The sequence below is a fragment of the Grampus griseus genome (assembly GCF_964374135.1).
Source record: "Grampus griseus genome assembly, chromosome: 12".
Taxonomy (NCBI): Eukaryota; Metazoa; Chordata; class Mammalia; order Artiodactyla; family Delphinidae; genus Grampus; species Grampus griseus.
In genome coordinates, this window is record NC_139006.1 from 59,021,446 (window position 1) to 59,041,435 (window position 19,990).

At 33.7% G+C, this 19,990-nt stretch overlaps 1 protein-coding gene across 1 annotated transcript; it reads right to left on the minus strand.

Moving 5' to 3' along the window:
- Positions 1–970: 970 nt before the first annotated feature.
- SYT4 (synaptotagmin 4) lies at positions 971–8,195 on the minus strand (the record flags this gene model as incomplete). The annotated part of the gene is made up of 4 exons (XM_082668192.1): positions 971–1,278; positions 2,650–2,770; positions 4,455–5,266; positions 8,162–8,195. The coding sequence occupies 4 exons, from the start codon at positions 8,193–8,195 to the stop codon at positions 971–973; spliced, it is 1,275 nt and encodes a 424-aa protein (XP_082524318.1).
- Between the last annotated feature and the right edge of the window lie 11,795 nt (positions 8,196–19,990).

The window sequence follows — 19,990 nt, forward strand, 5'->3', positions numbered from 1 at the left end:
TCCTCTCTGGGGGAGAACAAGCTGAATGAAGACTTGGTTACCAATGCCCTTTCTGTGTTCAAGGGATAACCTTGAATGTACACTTGCATACTATATATATTTCCTATAAGAAAACAGCATTTCTAACTGGATTTCTCACTGAAGTTTATTTCTTTACCCACTAGCTAACTCAGCAACTTCACAAAAGTATATTGGGTTTTCTTAGGCCACACTGACATTTGTCACAAGCAGTGAATAACTCAAGGCCATGGTTCTTATGTGAGATTATATTTTATTTTTGACTCACATGTAAACTTAGGGAGGGGAAAGCATATTTCGGCTATAGTATTCTAAACTCAGCCCTTTGATAAAATGATTTCTCATTTTGTTCACTTTTTTTTTTCAACAAACCTAAGTTACCCTTCTTATGATAAAATTGTGTCAAATAATTACAGACCAAAAAGAAATAATCATATACTTTTATATGCAGGACAACCATTTGCACATGACATAATTAATAAAATAATCTAGAGAACATTTCTTTAATATCTTTGGGTTTAAAGAAAAATTGATTTCCCCAGTTGATGAACAATGGATGAATTTTCATAAGAGAAGATATGCTTTTCATTTCTAAATCCTAAAAACCACATTGACTTCCAGTGACATGTTCCAATGAGATCATCACCACAGCCATAACTCGGGCCTGCAGAGCAGTATTCCTAAAATGTTTGGCTACTCTTATTTATATAACTGGTAACCTTCAGGGGAAATTGAATATCTTATGAAAATTTATCCAACTTCTCTAATAAAGAGTAAATTATCATGATACACATTTACAGTTACTTTCTGGTCTGATAATTCAATACATTTCTAACAACAACAACAAAAAAGCTTTCACAAGCTTGCAATCATGTATCAGAAAAAAAAAAGAAAGAAAATTTCTTCTTGCCTAGTAAAAATCATTAAGTTCCAACTCATCTTGGCTAGGATGCTAACCATCACAGAGCACATGCCACTTGGCAATTTGTCTCCTGGGATAGTCACAAATCTCCTTCCAGTGCTCTCCACTGGCTCCTTCTGCTGCTGCTCCCAGGACCAACCGCCCAATTACCTCATTTTGGGATTCCCTTTCAGAATCCAAAACCAGAAATTCAACACTTATCTCTTCAAGACCCTCACAGGGAATGTCAAAGACAAACAGTTCATTGAACACTGCATTGGGGGTGCATTTCTTCACATGAGTCTTCTTTTTGGAGATTCTCTTTTTGGCATGGTACAGGTTCACTTTGACATAGGGATCTGCAATGGGAAACAACACAGATTGTACTGACAAGACTTGGCTGGAAAGCTGATCTCAAGATAATGGTGCCTTAGAGATGCTAATAAAATGTGATTATAACGAATATGAGTCAGAACAAAGTGAAAACATGGATAAAGCTTGGCTTCTGTATTGTCAATAAATTGAAAATAAGTAAGAATGTACAACACAAGAGATAGTGGAGGACGGGAAAGAACTGTAATGGAAGGATGAAGAGATAACATAAAGTGGAAGAAAATAGAATGTTCTAATGACACATTCTGATTACTAATAATTCATTCCAGAGAATGGAATAGAAGGAAAAAATATTACACATCTATCTTTACTGAGTTGTATGACTTTGGATAAATCTCACTAATTCTCTGAGCATGGGCTTTCTCTTTTGAATGGGGCAATGGGCATTTAGAATTCACAATGGCAGTGCCATTTTTGGCTTTAATTTTTTTGTGGTTCTTTATCCACTTGCTGTGTTTGTTTCCTGTTACCCAGTATTGATATTTCCTGTGTCACCTGTATCCTGTGAATTTTAAGATCATGCTACTTTATCACACATTTAATTATATTATTTTGCCCTTTTCTGGTTGCATGAGTCATTTTAACTTCCTAACCTAAATCTTTGAGACCATGTTTTTAATCTCCATTATCTAATAATAAAACTACAACTAATAATAGCACTGGATGATATTTAATGAAATATATATTTCCAGACCTCATAATCTCCTTCAAGGTAAGTACTATTATATCCAGTTTGTGTAGAGTTTAAGAAACATACCCAATGTTACGATGCTAAGAAATGGAAGGGTTAGGATTTGAACTCAGATCATTTTAAACCATAGGTCTTATGCTCTTTCTCATTGTACTATACAGCAATTTTTTTTTTTTTTTGGTAAAAATTAGTCACAAAACTAAAAGCTAATTCTTAAAGCAGACAACAGACACATAAGGAATTAAAGGAAAGATAATAAAAATAATAGAAATGTAAGGGTAGGCAGGCTCATTTAAAATAGTAAAATTAAGAACTTTTCCTAAACCTTAATTTTATTTCCATCACTGTGTTTTTGGCAATGGCCTCACTTCTGCATTTATCACTGCTTTCTGCTTCAACTCCATTCAGTCAGACATCTATGACATACTAAATTTGTACTGGATCTTAGAACTATGCAGTTTTCTTCTTGATAATGGCCTCGGCTCACACATTTATTCCATAAAATGAGAAACAAAAACAATCACATAATTTGTGATTGTGAATAAAGGGTGAATCTAAATCATAGTCCAATGTTAGTTGTTAACTATTTTGCCCAATATATTGCTCATTTCTACACTGAGCCTGAGTTTTTCAAAAACATTCTTACCTGAAAGTCCAGACACATCAGATTTAGGCAGGTGCCGAGCTTTTAAAACAACCACAGTGAGAGTGTTTGTGATGGACTGATAGCAGAGAGAGATCAGTAACTCACCACGTCCTGAAGACTTCTAAACAAAGAGAGATATGAGATAAATATGTTTTTATTATTCTTTAGTTTTGAAATTTATACTTATATTAATTTTTAAAGCACTATAATAGCATTGTTATTTAACTGTAATTTTCCTACTTATTTTACTTTAATATGCTAAAGAATCAAAGAGTAACTAAAAGCTTTTGTGCAGTACCATCATCTTCTAAAACAACTACTGCCATCTTGTGGTCTTTTTAGGTACTACAGAATGTTAAAATTCGTAATGAGTTAGCCACACCCATTACTAGAAATGTTTTAAAGGGTGATATTTAAAATATATCTTACACAGAGGTATTTTTAGTTTTTGCTTTTTAATTAACTCTCCACTTTTTGAAGTTATTAATGGTAATGAAAATTATCTAATTATTTGAATGGATCTGTATATGGTAAAGTGACTCAAGTTTGATTTGATTTCAAATTCTTTAGCACAGACATTATTAGAATTTGAATTCAGAAAACCTGAAATTTAGTCTGACACCCACCACTCTCTTAGCCCAGAGGACTGATGGAGTTAAAATTCTCTTCTCCCACCACACCCAGAGTCCTCCTTTAATCCAAGGAATGAATTAAATATTGGAGAGAATTGATTCAGAATATTTAAAGCTTTGTCTCTGAACAGTATCATAGGGTTTTTCTTTGCATAATACTTAGATCTTATTTTTACTTTAACATTAGATAAGATGACCAAGAACTCAAAGTACAAGTTCTAACTGAAAGTAACAAAAAGTAAACTTGGTATAACTAAGAATGATGGTTGCCCAGAGCTCCTAAAACTTCAATATGTATTTATATAAAAGCTGACATGGGGTAACTGTATGAATAAGCACTCCAAGAAGAATAAGAGTAGGGAACAAATCTTTATTCCCACTGTGCCACTAAACAGTTAGGTGACTCAAACTGCTTAATATTTCTTGATCTTGACTTCCATTAATTTCAACAGAAAAGGTGAGGATGTGGTCAAAACAAACTTTATGCTATTCTATAGAATTATGCCTTATAAACACCAGTTATTCTGAAATACCACAACTGGAATCAAATGAGCTCCATATTTAAAGGGAAAATACATTTAGATTTGATTAATTGATGTCTTATCATTTTCTAATAATTCCAGAACTACCAAAGTAGCATAACTGCAAAGGCCGAGTAACTCACTTCCTGTTATACAACATAAAGGTGAATATTTGTAATTCAATATAATAAGATATCTCTTCCTTAAAAAGCAATTCTATGAAGTCATTAGAACTTCAAATACTCAAAATGAACTGACTTAATTTTCAATTTCAAATTCAGTTATGTTGACATTGAAATATATTTTTAACTTTCTTATGAGTAAGAAATATTTGTCTGCATTTTAGTGACAATCTTAGTCAAAATACTTGTGACAGAAATTAATAAAAATATTTATATAAATGATATTTAAATAAATCCATAAAGGATTCCTTTTTATTTTATATCATTAAGATACTTTATGCATTTCAGTTGTGGGTTAAAATTTCTTTCATCTACTCTATCTCCCTGCTCCTCATTTGATTATGATTAATAATAGTTAAACATGGTAAAGATGATATGTATAAGACATCATTTTAATAAAACTCCCCTAGATACAAAAAAGCTACAGAAAAGATTGTTTATAAATATGTTAAGCACTAAAAATGAATTACCCTAACATTTCTCTTGATAATCTCTCTGTTCATTAACTTTTTTCCACCAGTTAATTCAATTCCTGTGAGAGGAATAAGGACTTCTCCAATTATATCATCTCTTGAAAACCTATCAAAACTCAAGATTGTGAAGTGCAAGGCCAACTCTTGGATCTGAGTGTAGGGTATTCCATAGAATGTAAAGGTCTCATCAAAAGCTGGGTCCAAGGTCTTTCTTAGAACTCTGGTTTTCACTTTATGCTTCTTCTCTGGGAGAATCATCATTTTGATGTATGGATCAGAGGTCATCGACTGCTCATCCATGGCTGGCAAGCCACGGGCTTCTTTAATATTTACCACAAATGTTTTCTTCTCAAAGTTATACTCTAAGGAGAAGAAGAGGGTTCCCAGCTTCTCTTGTTTCTCATCTGAAGTAAGAGAAGTACTGGACTTTAAGCTATCAGGGGAAACTGCCTCTTTTTCCCCTTCTGAGAAAAGCTTTGGGGTCACATTCTCCAGGTCAGGACTGCCAGCTTTGAGGTTTGTTTTGGGAAAATTGCCATTTAGATCTCTCTTCTCAAGATCAAGACGCAAAGAATTCTTTGGCCCAGCTGGTTTATTCTTTACTTCATTTTTCTCATCTGCTCCAAACTTCTTTTTGCTGTTTAGGTTTTCAGGATAAATATCAACTCCCTTTAGCACATGCACAAACTTATATGGAGGAGTCTTGTTAGATTTGGATGATTTTCTCTGACAGCAGATCCATGCAAACAGAGAGACTGTGAAGACCAGGCCAAATGCACTGAAGATCCCCACCACTGTGGGGATTTCATCTGAAAAATCAAATGACCAATAACATGCATTAATTGGGCAGAGTTGGAGACACCCTATTTGAAAAGCATCCTAAAGCTGGCAGTTGCTGTAGGTTGCACAGATTGAATTGCTTTCCAACTGTTCTGGGTGAATTATGTACCTATTTCATGTCACTTTCAGGAATAAACACATTTGTAACACATAAAGAATAAATACAGTATGACAGAAAATCCTTCATTGTAGTAATTTTTCACAAATAAAATGAAAAGATGAAACTGGGGCTGGGCCAGGGATGGGAGAATGCTAAATGACCCTGACCTACCTTCATTTTCTCAGATAACATGAGTCAACTACAGCATGATGAGTCAGTACTAATTTCATTATATTTTCATTGACATTTTGAGGGTTTCCAGAAGCATCAAGTCTTACTATGTAGCTCTAGGTTCATATTCTTCAAATACTGACAGAAATTATGGAAAATTATCTTCAGTTGTCACAAAGTCATTAATAATTTCCACCCAAATTATAGAACAGTGGTAAAAGAAATGTACACATATTAGGGAAAAAGAACAAAAATATGAACAGTTTATTAATAGTATACAACTTATAAGACTACAAACTCATATGCTGACCCAAAATTCTTCAAACACTGAATCATCTAAAGTACAAATTAATTACCTAAAAAGGATAAAACCCAAACAATTGTTATAAATGAATTATCATTCTTTAACATGTAATGAGAAGAGTGTGTAGAGATAATTTAGAGTTCAGTTTTATCCATAACTGATTTTTTTCCTAGCACATTTCCACATGGCAAATGGCAATCAAATTGAAACTGGCATTTGTTCCTTGAATGAGGACACATTAAATTACTGACATTAGGTAACCCTGATTATGCATGAAGCTCACCATGTTCCATATGTAAGTATATTCTCCAACAAATAATATGTTCATCATGTTACATATGTAAGTATATTCTCCAACAAATAATAAGTAACACTGTGTAAGTAAAAGCAGTATTACTATATCTGGACACAGTGTATCAGTTGAGTCAACGTTTAATATAATCAAAACTAATATAATTAACGTTATAATATCTGCCTTTAGCTCCATTCCAGTCTATTTTTAAATCCCAAATAGTGAATAATAAAGTTAAAAGTTCCAGTCAGGAAAGGGTTAAGGCTTGTTTAACTAACCTTGAAAGAACAATCTTTTGTTTCTCCCCTCCCTAATCCCCTAAACTTCTGCCTATCTACTTCATAATCACAAAACTGAACTCAAATAATATAAGATTAAGAAATGACAAGAGCAAAAATGCCTAAGAAAATAAAAAAGCAAATACAACAATAAAAAATTCTGTAGTTTAATTATATCAAAGAACTGAATTGTATAAAGGTGAACTTTGAATTTTCCAGATAGAAAAAGCAGGGAATGCTACAGAAGAAGAATGAGGTGAGAGCTAAAAATCATCAGCTAAACTTAGTACCAGCTTTTCAATTTTTCCTTCTATTTAAGTCTTTGTGGAGAGAAGAAAAAAAAAACACTCCTGGACTACCTAATAATCCAAGGCCAGGGAGCAAAAGCAAAGTCATGAACTATTCTTGATTCTTTAGTCAATGCAGGAAGAATAATTTTTAAAAAAGGAATATAAAAAAAATTTTTTTCCTAAATAAACAATGCCAACACTAGAACATATTTTTAACTAGCATAGCCTCTGAAAATTCCTCAGTATTCAAATATTTTTCTGATTTTCAAATCAGAAATTGGGAATACATATCATATTACAACAATATAAACTCAATCACTCAAACAGACAGCTGTGAAAGAAATTCATTTCTGAATATAATATCACAAATTTTCTGTGTTTAATATTCATGTCAAATGGCAAAATATTCAATATAATATAGAAGGGCTCATCTACTCCCTGTGTATTCTCTACTGTTAAGGTCCTAAGCTTTTGAGAGCAAAGATCTCAGTCATTTCACTCAGTTTCATAACAAACTTCTATAAATTCCCTGCTATTTCCAAATACATGTAAAGTAAAACTCAAATCTCTTGCCTTTGGAATATAATGGGACCTAAAAATACTACTTTTCTATTTGAAGAAGTACATCTGATTTTTTTCCTTTTCTTTTTTTACTGTAAAAGAGGAGAGTAATGGTGCTAAAAATCTGTTATAGGAAAAGGGAAATTGAACAGGAAAATATAAGTCCTAAGTATAGTTTCCAGTAGCTTTTAGCTAACTGACTTGCAAAATTTCCCTTATCTCTCTGGGCTCCAGTTACCTCTCCTGTGAAATGGAATGGGCTCAGCTAGTTAATTTTGAATATCCCTTTAACCCTAGTATCATAGGATTCTGTGTCTTTCGTTAGCAAAATATTTCAAGGATACAACAAAAACATAGCAGAGAAAAAAATACCTTATGGTACACTCTGCAATAAAATATACATTCTAAATGCCCAATGTTCAAGTTATTTTATACCAAGATCAAACCTTTATATAATCACAGAAACATCTGGCTTCCTCCAATAAGATAAACACAGGTTTATGTACAAATAGAAATCACCTGCAGAATTAATGACACCAACAAGAAAACAGATCTCTTTACTTAGCGCGTGCTGCAATTTACAGCGTTACCTGAATGATTAGGAACTTCTTGGATGTAAAATCGCCCTGGCAGAAAGCAATTTTAAGGAGAAAGATATCAAGGAAGGGAGAAACCACAGAGATAAGCCACTATTGCCCTTTTACAGTTCTCATTTTTCTACCTATGTTCAACATCCCGCGAACACACACATACACAAACACACACACGCGCGCGCGCGCGCACACACACACACACACACACACACACAACACATCACCCCAGAGTATTTAAGGAACAACCACAGTTATAAGCGGAGTAACTTGCTTACCAAATTCTTCCCGGCTGGTAGCGATCGGAGCCATTTTTTGCTGCGTATTCTGTCCGAGGTGCTGAACGGAAACTCCCTATCTTGGTTCACTTGCCTGGATGTGAAGCGACAGGGCTTTTCCTAATGCTGAAAACAACGGCGCAAAGCTCAGGGGACCTAAGCCTGGAATAGGGAGGAGGCAAAGAGGGAGATCCACTCGCCCTCGCACAGTGATTTGCCACCCCTCTTCCTGTTTTGGCTCTTCAGAGACGCTTGTCTCTGAGACTCTAGAGGTGGCTGAAACCCGAATTGACGCAATCCTGACGCTACAGGGTTGAAATCAGCACCTCCCTCCTCCAAGCCTCTCCTCTACTCTTCATTCTTTCTTCTTCCCTTCCCTCCTGAGAATTCAACACACATTCATCAATTATCTTAACTGTTGGACTACATTTTCTATTCTGTGAGGGCTCAGAGGTACATAGAGATGTCTCGAAACTCATCGATGTCAATTCCTGATATAAAATCTGATCATCTAGATCAGTAAAAATGTGTCTGTGTTATCAGAATAATATAATTTACAGAGGCGATTTGAGGACAGAGTAAAAAGAGAGAAATTTCTGCATCAGTGATCCACTGTAAAATGCAAATCTATATTTTCTTGCTATTTACATTTTTGTTTGACATATTATACCTATATTAGAAAAAAACCTCACTGCACATTGATCCATTTGAAATAAGATAACAGTTTTCCTATCATTATCACTTATTTTCTAATAAATTATTAGTCTAAACATTTTGTTGATTCTGTTGCTCAATCTGTCTCTTAGCTCTCTTCCTTTAATATTTGACATTGGACCACTTAAAGTACTTAGGGACAGATGGGAATAATCCCTTCTGTATTCCAACTCACAGTTTTGACTTTTACATATAATGAGATTGTTTTTGGAATGTCATTTCTGGTTAAAAGTCTAATATGTTTGTGGAAAATAGTTACAAGAATCATACCAAAATCTAAAATGACATTGATAATTATTGGTTATTTTCAAAGGAAAACATATTTTTTCTGAACTGATGATATTCCCAGGGTTGAGGAACTCAGAAAATACGGTGTCAGATTCTGATTAATTTTAGTCTGAAGAGTGTGACTTTTTAAAACAAGCATTAGCAATTTTCCAGAAGAGAACTGAGGCTGTAACTTCAACTTTCAATTATTGGTCCGCAAAGAATTCCTCTTCTCTGGGGCTCAGTGAGCAAATGACATTCAGTGTGTGCTGGGATGGGGGAAGAATGGGTATGGGGTGAGTCCATAAAGCTATTGTACAAGTGACAGTTTCCTGCATACTGGAAAGCAGCTGCTCTGAATGTCAGGACTGTGTCTGGGGAGAAATTGGCTTCAGTCTTTTACATCATGGAAAATTTTATAAACCTATGTCCCTCTTCTTTCCCTTTCTACTCACTCCCACATACTTGGCATTTTAGCATTCTTCTAACAGATTTTTTTCTTTAGCTTATATCTTCCTGCTATGAAAACATACAAACTAACTTACTGTATTCAATTTTTCCATAGGCAAAATCTGTGTTTCCTGTCTTCATCTTTCCATTTCATTCAGATTACTTGCTTTCTTGATTTTGCATGCACTGGTGAGATTGTCCCTATGAATAAATATCCATTAGACAGATGAAAGAGAGAGTGGCATTTTTTTGTGATATGTATCGCAGGTAAACAAAATATATGGTGTGACGTTTACTAAAATATGTTTTCTAGCTAAGCTATTTCTACATACGGTTATACTCACTTGTAAACATAAGTACCTTATATATGTGTTCTATATAAATTAATATCTCATTAATTTTACCTTCAGGTGGTAAAATGCTATCATACAAAACCTGTCTAGATTGGTTAAACTCTGTTTCTACAGAACCCCACCTTACCCTGGGCTGTCTCATTTCTGAGGACACATTGTGATAAAATTACCTCTTGCCCAGAGCTAATGCTATTATGGATATAGTAACCCTTTCATTGTTTGCTTTAAAAGCAAATTGAAAATAAATATTATTAATTAAAATGTCAGATGTTTCCCTCATTTTCATATGATGCATAGCATATTACTCATTATCTAATCTCTTTAGACAAACTTCCAGCAGCACCAGATGAGGAGTGGGAAGTTGACCCAACGTAGAGGAAAAACCTGTAAGTTTCTTGTGATTGAGATTCACACCCTACCACTGTATTACATTCTCTTTAGATCCAGCAAACAAGTAATCAATTCGCTGACGTAAACAATACCACTCTTGCAGCATTGATTTGGGAGGAGGGGTAGTTGCTAGGTAACCACCTTATTGCCACCCAAAACACACAGTCTCAAGCAAGTTCCTGCCCTGGGAAACAAACGCATCTGTACAAGTGGCATTGTTTACTTCAAAGTGATTCTTTGACTGTTGAAGTGCTTCAGCGTTTACCCTATTTTATTTCTGATTGCAAATATGTATAGATATTTTGAGAAACAATGAGCAGAACACTTGAATTCAATTTGGCCTTAAGAAATCCAGTTGATTTTAAAGATTATTGTTAAATAATTACATGATCATTTTTATTAATTTTACTTATTTTTCTTATTTCTATTTAATATACAGTTTAATTTTTAAACTTTATTTTTATGGCTTATTAATTATATAATTTAGTCTATATTTTCTCTATTTCTTTCCTTAAAAATATTATTGGTGGGGCTTCCCTGGTGGCGCAGTGGTTGGGAGTCCGCCTGCCGATGCGGGGGACACGGGTTCATGCCCCGGTCCGGGAAGATCCCACATGCCGCGGAGCGGCTGGGCCCATGAGCCATGGCCTCTAAGCCTGCGTGTCCCGAGCCTGTGCTCCACAATGGGAGAGGCCACAACAGTGAGAGGCCCGCGTACAGCAAAAAAAAAAAAAAAAAAAAAAAAAAAAAAAAAAATATTATTGGTGGATGTGTTTAGAACTTCCTGCTAAGCAAAATAAAATTTCAAAAAGTTTTGAAAATGTTTCAATGATCTTCAGTATTCAGTAATCTTTAGTAATACCCAGATTAGTAATACAAAGGCATTTTACTGGTCTACAGGTAGAGTAGAATGAAGTATATGATAATGGATAATGGGTTTAATGTTCCATATCATTCTATTAAGAATGCTAGCTCTAATGTTAAAGGAATAGATTTGTATTACAAGCATACCCAAGTCAAAATTCTACAAGACAAATCCTTTCCCAATTGGTATTACAGAAATCCCTTCACATGCACAAGTTCTATATTTGTTTTTCTTCAAACTATTCAGCACTTATATGTACCAAGCTAAATTGGGCTCTGATGGCTCATGAGTGAAAAACTCATTAGCTTAAACCAAAAAAAAAAAAAAGCCAATAAACTTTCTTCCTTTCTTCTTTTCTTCTTTCAACACATCCTTATGAAATATGTAATACCTCCTAGGTTTTACCTAAGTAGGGGATTTATGCTGGTCAAGATGATAAAAATGATCCTTGCTGTCATGGAGCTTAAAGACCATAGAGAAAATAGCCCTTCCTTTAGAACTGGGCAGAAATTTTTCAGATCATAATTGTAATCATATTTCTTTTTCTTTTACTTGGTACTTCCTACCAAACTTGGTCAGCACTATTCCACAGCCATCATTCTCTATCCCGTTCTTGTTCTTCATAACTGTAGATTCATTATGATACACTCAGATTGCATTCTTCCTTCTCCTATGAACTGTCCACATCTTTTTTCCCATTTAAGAGAGTTTCATTTATACTATGAAGTTTCTGACTTACCAGCACTCATGGATCTATTCTAATTAAAATTTTTATAACACTATCTCTAGTGAAGTCCTTTAATTCAGCTTGACATATCCTTGGTTACATGCCAAGAATTTCCAAAAAGGTAAACCAGAGGCCTCCACTAATTCTCCCCTCAAATATTCCACAAGTTTCACATTTGTTCATGATCTTGGCACCAATTTTTTCATATCTCTTGGCTTCATTTTATTTTTACATTCCAGGCCTGTTTTTAGGTTGTGGTCTTTGAAGCAACTTCTCTAGTTGTTGGATATTGGTTCTTCAACAAGAATTTGACCTGGAGCCATTCTAGAAGTCTGCCCTGTTTACATTTACTTTGAAGGTATTTCTTACTAGCTCCTCACAACACACCCATCATCCCTATTCCAATCTATTCCTAAGTGAGACTTCTCTTATCCTTCTTCTAACAATAAACATATATATTACCTTAAAAAGGAGCAGTAACATTCATCTGACATCTCAATAGATGTGAAAGAAGTCTGAAGACAATTGAATAACTCTAAAATGATAAAAGAAAACAACCATCTATCTAGAAATTTATCCTAGCAAAAATCAAGATGAAAGAAAGACATTTCTAGAAAAGCAGAAGACGAGAGTATTTATTGCCAGCAAATGTTAACTAAGTGAAGGAAAATGATCACAGACCAAAACACTGAAATGCAGAGTAAAACAAAGAACACAGAAATGGTTAATATGTGTCTAAGTATAAATGAATATTAACTGTTTAAAAGAATAAAAATGTATTGTGATATACAAAATATATGTAGAATTGTAATGTATGGCTAACAATGTTTCAAAGACTAAGAGGGAATAAGTTGAGTTCTCATGTTTTAAATCTTGGAAATGGTAATAGTAATAATTTATATTTAACTTTTAATCTCCAGGGTAACTCCAAATGAGTATCAGGGGAAAAAATGTACGTAAGAAGTTAGTAAGTGCAAAAGAGCTAATAAAAAGTAAAAGAAAAAAAAGGTAGAAAAAAGAAAGAAACATGTGGCCCAGTGAATACAAATGAAAATTTGGAGGATAATAACACAAAAATTAACTGAAATGGACTAAATTTTCCTATTAAAAGATGGGGGATTGAATTGTCATAATATGAGAAATAGACAAATCCACATCATAGAGGAAATTTTTTCAAAACTTTTTCATAACTGATAGCAGCAGACAAAAATCAGTACAGATACACAGTACCTAAACAAATTAATAAATTTGAGCTAATTAAAAATACCTAGTAATTTTTACAAGTAAATATGGAACATTTAGTAAAATTGATCATGAGGTAGCCATTAAATGTTTCAAAACACCTCAAAAGACTGAAATAATTCAGTTTGTTCACAGAGATATTAAGCAGGAAATAGTACAGTAAGCTATCTATAAAACCACTTATTGTTTGAAAACTAAGCATGAAACATGTAAATAACCCATGGGTCACAAAGAAATCTCAGTAGAAATTAGGGGAAAAGTTTCAAATGAATGATAATTACAACATATATTAAATTATGTGAAATAGAGCTTAAAAAATGGTGAGAGAGTATGTGGTGTTTTTTTTAAACATCTTTATTGGGGTATAATTTCTTTACAATGGTGTGTTAATTTCTGATTTATAACAAAGTGAATCATTTATACATATACATATGTTCCCATATCTCTTCCCTCTTGCATCTCCCTCTCTCCCACCCTCCCTATCCCATCCCTCCAGGTGGTCACAAAGCACGGAGCTGATATCCCTGTGCTATGCAGCTGCTTCCCACTAGCTATCTACCTTAGGTTTGGAATGGGAGAAAATATTTGCAAATGAAGCAACTGACAAAGGATTAATTTCCAAAATTTACAAGCAGCTCATGCAGCTCAATAACAAAAAAACAAACAACCCAATCCAAAAATGGGCAGAAGACCTAAATAGACATTTATCCAAAGAAGATATACAGACTGCCAACAAACACATGAAAGAATGCTCAACATCATTAATCATTAGGGAAATGCAAATCAAAACTACAATGAGATATCATCTCACACCAGTCAGAATGGCCATCAACAAAAAATCTAGAAACAATAAATGCTGGAGAGGGTGTGGAGAAAAGGGAACACTCCTGCACTGCTAGTGGGAATGTGAATTGGTACAGCCACTATGGAGAACAGTATGGAGGTTCCTTAAAAAACTACAAGTAGAACTACCATATGACCCAGGAATCCCACTACTGGGCATATCCCTGAGAAAACACTAATTCAAAAAGAGTCATGTACCAAAATATTCATTGCAGCTCTATTTACAATAGCCCAGGGATGGAAACAACCTAAGTGTCCATCATCGGATGAATGGATAAAGAAGATGTGGCACATATATATAATGGAATATTACTCAGACATAAAAAGAAACGAAATTAAGCTATTTGTAATGAGGTGGATAGACCTAGAGTCTGTCATACAGAGTGAAGTAAGTCAGAAAGAGAAAGACAAATACTGTATGCTAAAACATATATATGGAATTTAAGAAAAAAATGTCATGAAGAACCTAGGGTTAAGACAGGAATAAAGACACAGACCTACTGGAGAACAGACTTGAGGATATGGGGAGGTGGAAGGGTGAGCTGTGACAAAGCGAGAGAGAGACATGGACATATATACACTACCGAGAGTATGTGGTCTTAAATGCACATATTAGAATAGAAAAGATTCTGGAAAACAATAATTTAACTATTTATTGGGAAAAATAGAAACAAAAGCAATTCTATGCAAGAAATGTTGAGAAGGAAAAAATGATATAAAATAAATTAATACAATTTTTAAAATACTACATAAAGAGAGCTCAAAAATCTAAAATAATTTATTTGAGAATATTAATCTTATTGATAATTCCTGGCAATATTTACAAGAAAGAAAAGAGGGAAAAGTAAAAATTACAAATGAAAAACACAGCAAAAAAGACAAGCCATAGAGCAGGACTTAGAGAATATATTTGCAATGAATATTTCTGACATAGGTATTGTATACAGAAATATGTAAAGAAAACTCAGTTTTAAAAGACAAACATTCCAATTAAAAATGGACAAAAGCCCTATTATAGGCACTTCACTAAGAAAGATATGTCTTAATGGCTAATGATCAATGAAAAGAGCTTTGCAGCAGCAGTCATCAGAAAAATACAAATTAAAACCTCCCACAAGAGATAGTACTACACACCCACCAAAAGGCCTAAAAGTGTAGGGGAAGATGATACAAAGTGTTGATAAGAATGTGAGGTAATATGAAATCTTATTCACTGATTTTTTGGCTTTTATATTGTTACAAATATTTTGAAAACTGTTTGACAATATTTACTAAAGCAGAACACAGACATGTGCTATGGCCCTGTAATTCCACCTGTGGTTAAATTCTAAACTGAAATTACTACACCCAAGTACAAAAAATATTCATAACAGCATTATTTGCAGTAGCCAAAAATTGGCAACATCTTACCTTTCCTATCCACACTAAATTGAATAAACACTTTATACACTATAATACTATACAGAAATGAAATGAACAAAATGCTACTATATATAACAAGGGTGAATCTCATAAACATTATGTTGAATGAAAGAAACCAGATAGAAAGGTATAAACACTATAAGATCCACTTATTTAAATTTCAAAAAAATAAAAACTCAGTGTTAATAGAAGTTATATGGTGATTATCTATGAAGGAGGCAATAACTGAGATGGAGCACAGACAGATTTCTTTGGCATTAATATTCTATGTCTTGATCTGGTCAGTAGATGGTGAATCTTTTTTTTAACTCATTGAGTTACTCAGTTACAACCTGTGTTCTATTTTTTAAAATTTTTATTATAGTTGATTTACAAAATTGTTTTAATTTCTGCTGCACAGCAAAGTTATTCAGTTATACATATATATACATTCTTTTATATATATATTCTTTTCCATTATGACCTATCATAGGATATTGAATATAGTTCTCTGTGCTATACAGTAGGACCTTGTTGTTTATCCATTCTATATATAATACCTCATATCAACTAACCACAAACTCCCACCCCATCCTTCCCCCAAGCCCTTCCACCTTGGCAACCACAAGTCTGTTCTCTGTGTGAGTCTGTTTCTATTTCATAGGTTCATTTGTGTCATATTTTAGATTTCACATATAAGTGATACCATATGCTATTTTTCTTTCTCTTTCTGACTTTCTTCAAATAGTATGATCATCTCTAGTTGCATCCATGCTGCTGCAAATGGCATTATTTTGTACTTTTTATGGCTGAGTAATATTCCATTGTATATATGTATCATGTTTTCTTTATCTGTTCATCTGCTGATGGACATTTATGTTGTTCCCACGTCTTGGATATTGTGAATAGTGCTGCTATGAACATGGAGGTGCATGTATTTTTTTGAATTAGAGTTTTGTCTGGATGTATGCCCAGGAATGGGATTGCCTGATCATAATTCTATTTTTAGTTTTCTGAGGAAACTTCATACTGTTTTCCATAGTGACTGTACCAAATTACATCCCCCAAAACAGTGTAGGAGTGTTCCCTTTTCTCCACATCCTCTCCAGCATTTTATTTGTAGACATTTTAATATGGCCATTCTGATCAGTGTGAGGTGGTACTTCATTGTAGTTTTGATTTGCATTTCTCTAATAATTAACAATGTTGAGCACCTTTTCATGTGCTATTAGCCATTTGTATTTCTTCTTTGGAGAAATGCCTATGTAGGTCTTCTGCTGATTTTTCAATTAGGTTGCTTCTTTCTTTGTCGTTGAGTTGTATGAGCTGTTTGTATATTTTGGAAATTAATCCCTTGTCAGTCACATTGTTTGCAATATTTTCCCCCTTTTTGTATGTTGTCTTTTTGTCTTGTTTATGGTTTCCTTTGCTGTGCAAAAGCATGTCAGTTTGATTAGGTCCCATTTGTTTAATTTTGTTTTATTTCTATTGCCTTGGGAGACTGACCTAAGAAAACATTGGTATGATATATTTTAGACAATGTTTTGCCTATGTTTTCTTCTAGGAGTTTTATGGTGTCATGTCTTTTGTTTAAGTCTTTATATGTTACGTGTCAAAAAAAAGTTTACCCAAAACTCTGGGTGTGTGTGAACTTAACATTGCTGCATATTTTACAAGGACAATTATATTTTCAAGGACATATACACAAACAAATTAGTGTAGATATTAAAGTAGATTCACGTAAGGAAGGAAACTATGACTGGCAATTGGACATAAAGCAGAAAAGTATATTAAATTGGAGATAGACTGTGTATAATTTATTATGCATCTATGTTTTAAATTGTTTTCCAAAAATTGAGTATTCCTTTGACCTTTAACTTTTCAAATATCTAGTCAGTTTCACTTCTATCTCATAGTCAAAGAGTTGCACTTCCACCTTGGATTTACAGTAAGCCACCAGTTCTGAACTATTTCTTTACTCAGGTACAGATACTATAAAAATAGATGATTATTATTAGAATTGAAAGTACTAGGAATTGGCTCTGCATAAAGATTATAAAAGGAAAATGTATGTGAAATGTGAACTTTTTGAACTTCATATATATATATATATATATATATATATATATATATATATACTTATATAATACAGTTAGGGTGAAGTGAAGTTCAGGGGGCTGGAACCATTATTTAACATCAGATTGGAAGGGTAAGGTTGGGAACGTTTAGAACTCCATGACCTTTAAGCTTCCTTCCAATTATTCCATGCTAAGGAACAATTCACTACTACAGCAGAAATAGCTCTAATCTCCATTTTATTGAACTCATTCTGCATAGAGTACCATTTCCACTGCCAAAAGTCAAGTATAGCAATACAAATGTGCAAAATAAAAAAATTGATGGTGAAATGTGTCTTTGACATACTTATTCTTGCCTTATGCAAACCTTTTTTACCTTTCAGTACTCAGTTCTTCACAAACTTAGTATTCATCTGCTTATCTGTTTTCCCCTCTCCCTTTCACAAACACATACTTTCTCTCAGGTGAAAAACTAATAACAATTTCTCATAGCATACTTTTAAATAAAATCCTTTTGTGACTTCTCTTGAGGAGATAGCTTTTTAAAATACTTATATGTGTGAATATAACCAAAGATCCTTATCTACTACAGGAAATTAATAAAAGAGTGAAAAATCATCTGTTTGCCTACCTTAGCCTCTAAAATCATGTAATGACTATGCTGTTTTGTCTCTCTTCTCAGTATCTCACCTTGGAAAGCAGGACACATACTGATGAGCAATATTGGGGAAACTAAGATCAGATTTTGATGGTATTGATTTAATAGTGGCAAGGAAGAAAAAAAAGAGAAGAAATTATAAAGTTTAACTTAATAACTACCATTTGATACCTGAGAAGGTATCCATAATCTGGAGAAAGAAAAAGTCAATGGTAGTTTATTACATCAAATCATCACTATTAAAATGTTATCTTTTTAGGTAACAGTTCACAATAACACAGATTAGTTAGAAATTAATTTAGTCTGGTTTGCATATTTTCCTTCTCCCCATCTTTCACAGGAATCATTTTTTTTTAATTTAAGTATCAATATAACCTACTAATTAACTTTGGGCACCAAACCACATTTAGTCCATTTGATGTATAGTCATGGCTCCCAGAATTGCTGATGAGCCCAACTGATGTTCTAGAAAATTATGAACTTTATCAAAATATTTGTTTAATGTCCAAAGAGCCAAAGTATAAGAGAAGAAAAAAAGAAAACAACACAGATGAAAAAACAGAGTGAAGAGGTGAAAAATTGGGAAAAGAATAACAAGACTATAGAGAAAGGAATAAGTTAGGAAGAGATGAGTGAGAAAGGAGGGAAAGAAGAGAGGTGACAGAGAACAGGAGAAAGCAAAAATAAATTCTTTTGAATAGAAAAATTTTAAAACATAATTTAGTAGTCTATTAGCAAATTGCAGGTTAGTAGTCACAGAAATTTGCTTCCTTTTGACTCTTTTTGCTGTTATTACTATTATATTATCCCTCTATCTCCTCCTTTTGTCTGTGAACTTTTCTTATCCTGGGCCTTGTTTTCTTTTTTCTTTTCCTTTTTTTTTTTTTAGCATCTTTATTGGAGTATAATTGCTTTACAATGGTGCATTAATTTCTGCTTTATAAGAAAGTGAATCCCCTATACATATACATATATCTCCATATCTCCTCCCTCTTGCATCTTCCTCCCACCCTCCCTAACCCACCCCTCTAGGTGGTCACAAAGCACTGAGCTGATCTCCCTGTGCTATGCAGCTGCTTCCCACTAACTATCTATTTTACATTTGATAATATATATAAGTCCATGACACTCTCTCACTTCATCCCAGCTCACCCTTCCCCCTCCCCTTGTCCTCAAGTCAATTCTCTACGTCTGCATCTTTATTTGTGTCCTTCCCCTAGGTTCTTCAGAACCTTGTTTTTTTTTCAGATTCCATATATATGTGTTAGCATACAGTATTTTTTTTTCTCTTTCTGACTTACTTCACTCTGTATGACAGACTCTAGGTCCATCCACCTCACTACAAATAACTCAGTTTCCTTTCTTTTTATGGCTAATATTCCATTGTATATATGTGCCACATATTCTTTATCCATTCATGTGATGATGGACATTTAGGTTACTTCCAAGTCCTGGCTATTGTAAATAGAGCTGCAATGAGGGCTCTGTTTTCATTTCACTCTCTCTCTCTTTATGTTGAAGTATAGTTAACATACAACTTTAGGTTAGGTTCAGATATACAACATAGCAATTCAACATTTAAATACTTTACAAAATGATTACTATGGTATATCTAGTAACATATACAATGTTATTAAAGTATTATTGACCATATTATATATGCTGTATAACCATGAATTATTTATTTTATAACTAGAGGTTTGTACCACTTAATCCCTTTCACCTATTTTCCCCAATCCTCCACATAACTCCCCTCTGGAAACCATCAGTCAGCTCTCCATGTCTACGAGTCTGTTTTTGCTTTGCTTTGTTGTTTATTTTGGGTTTTGTATTCCACATAT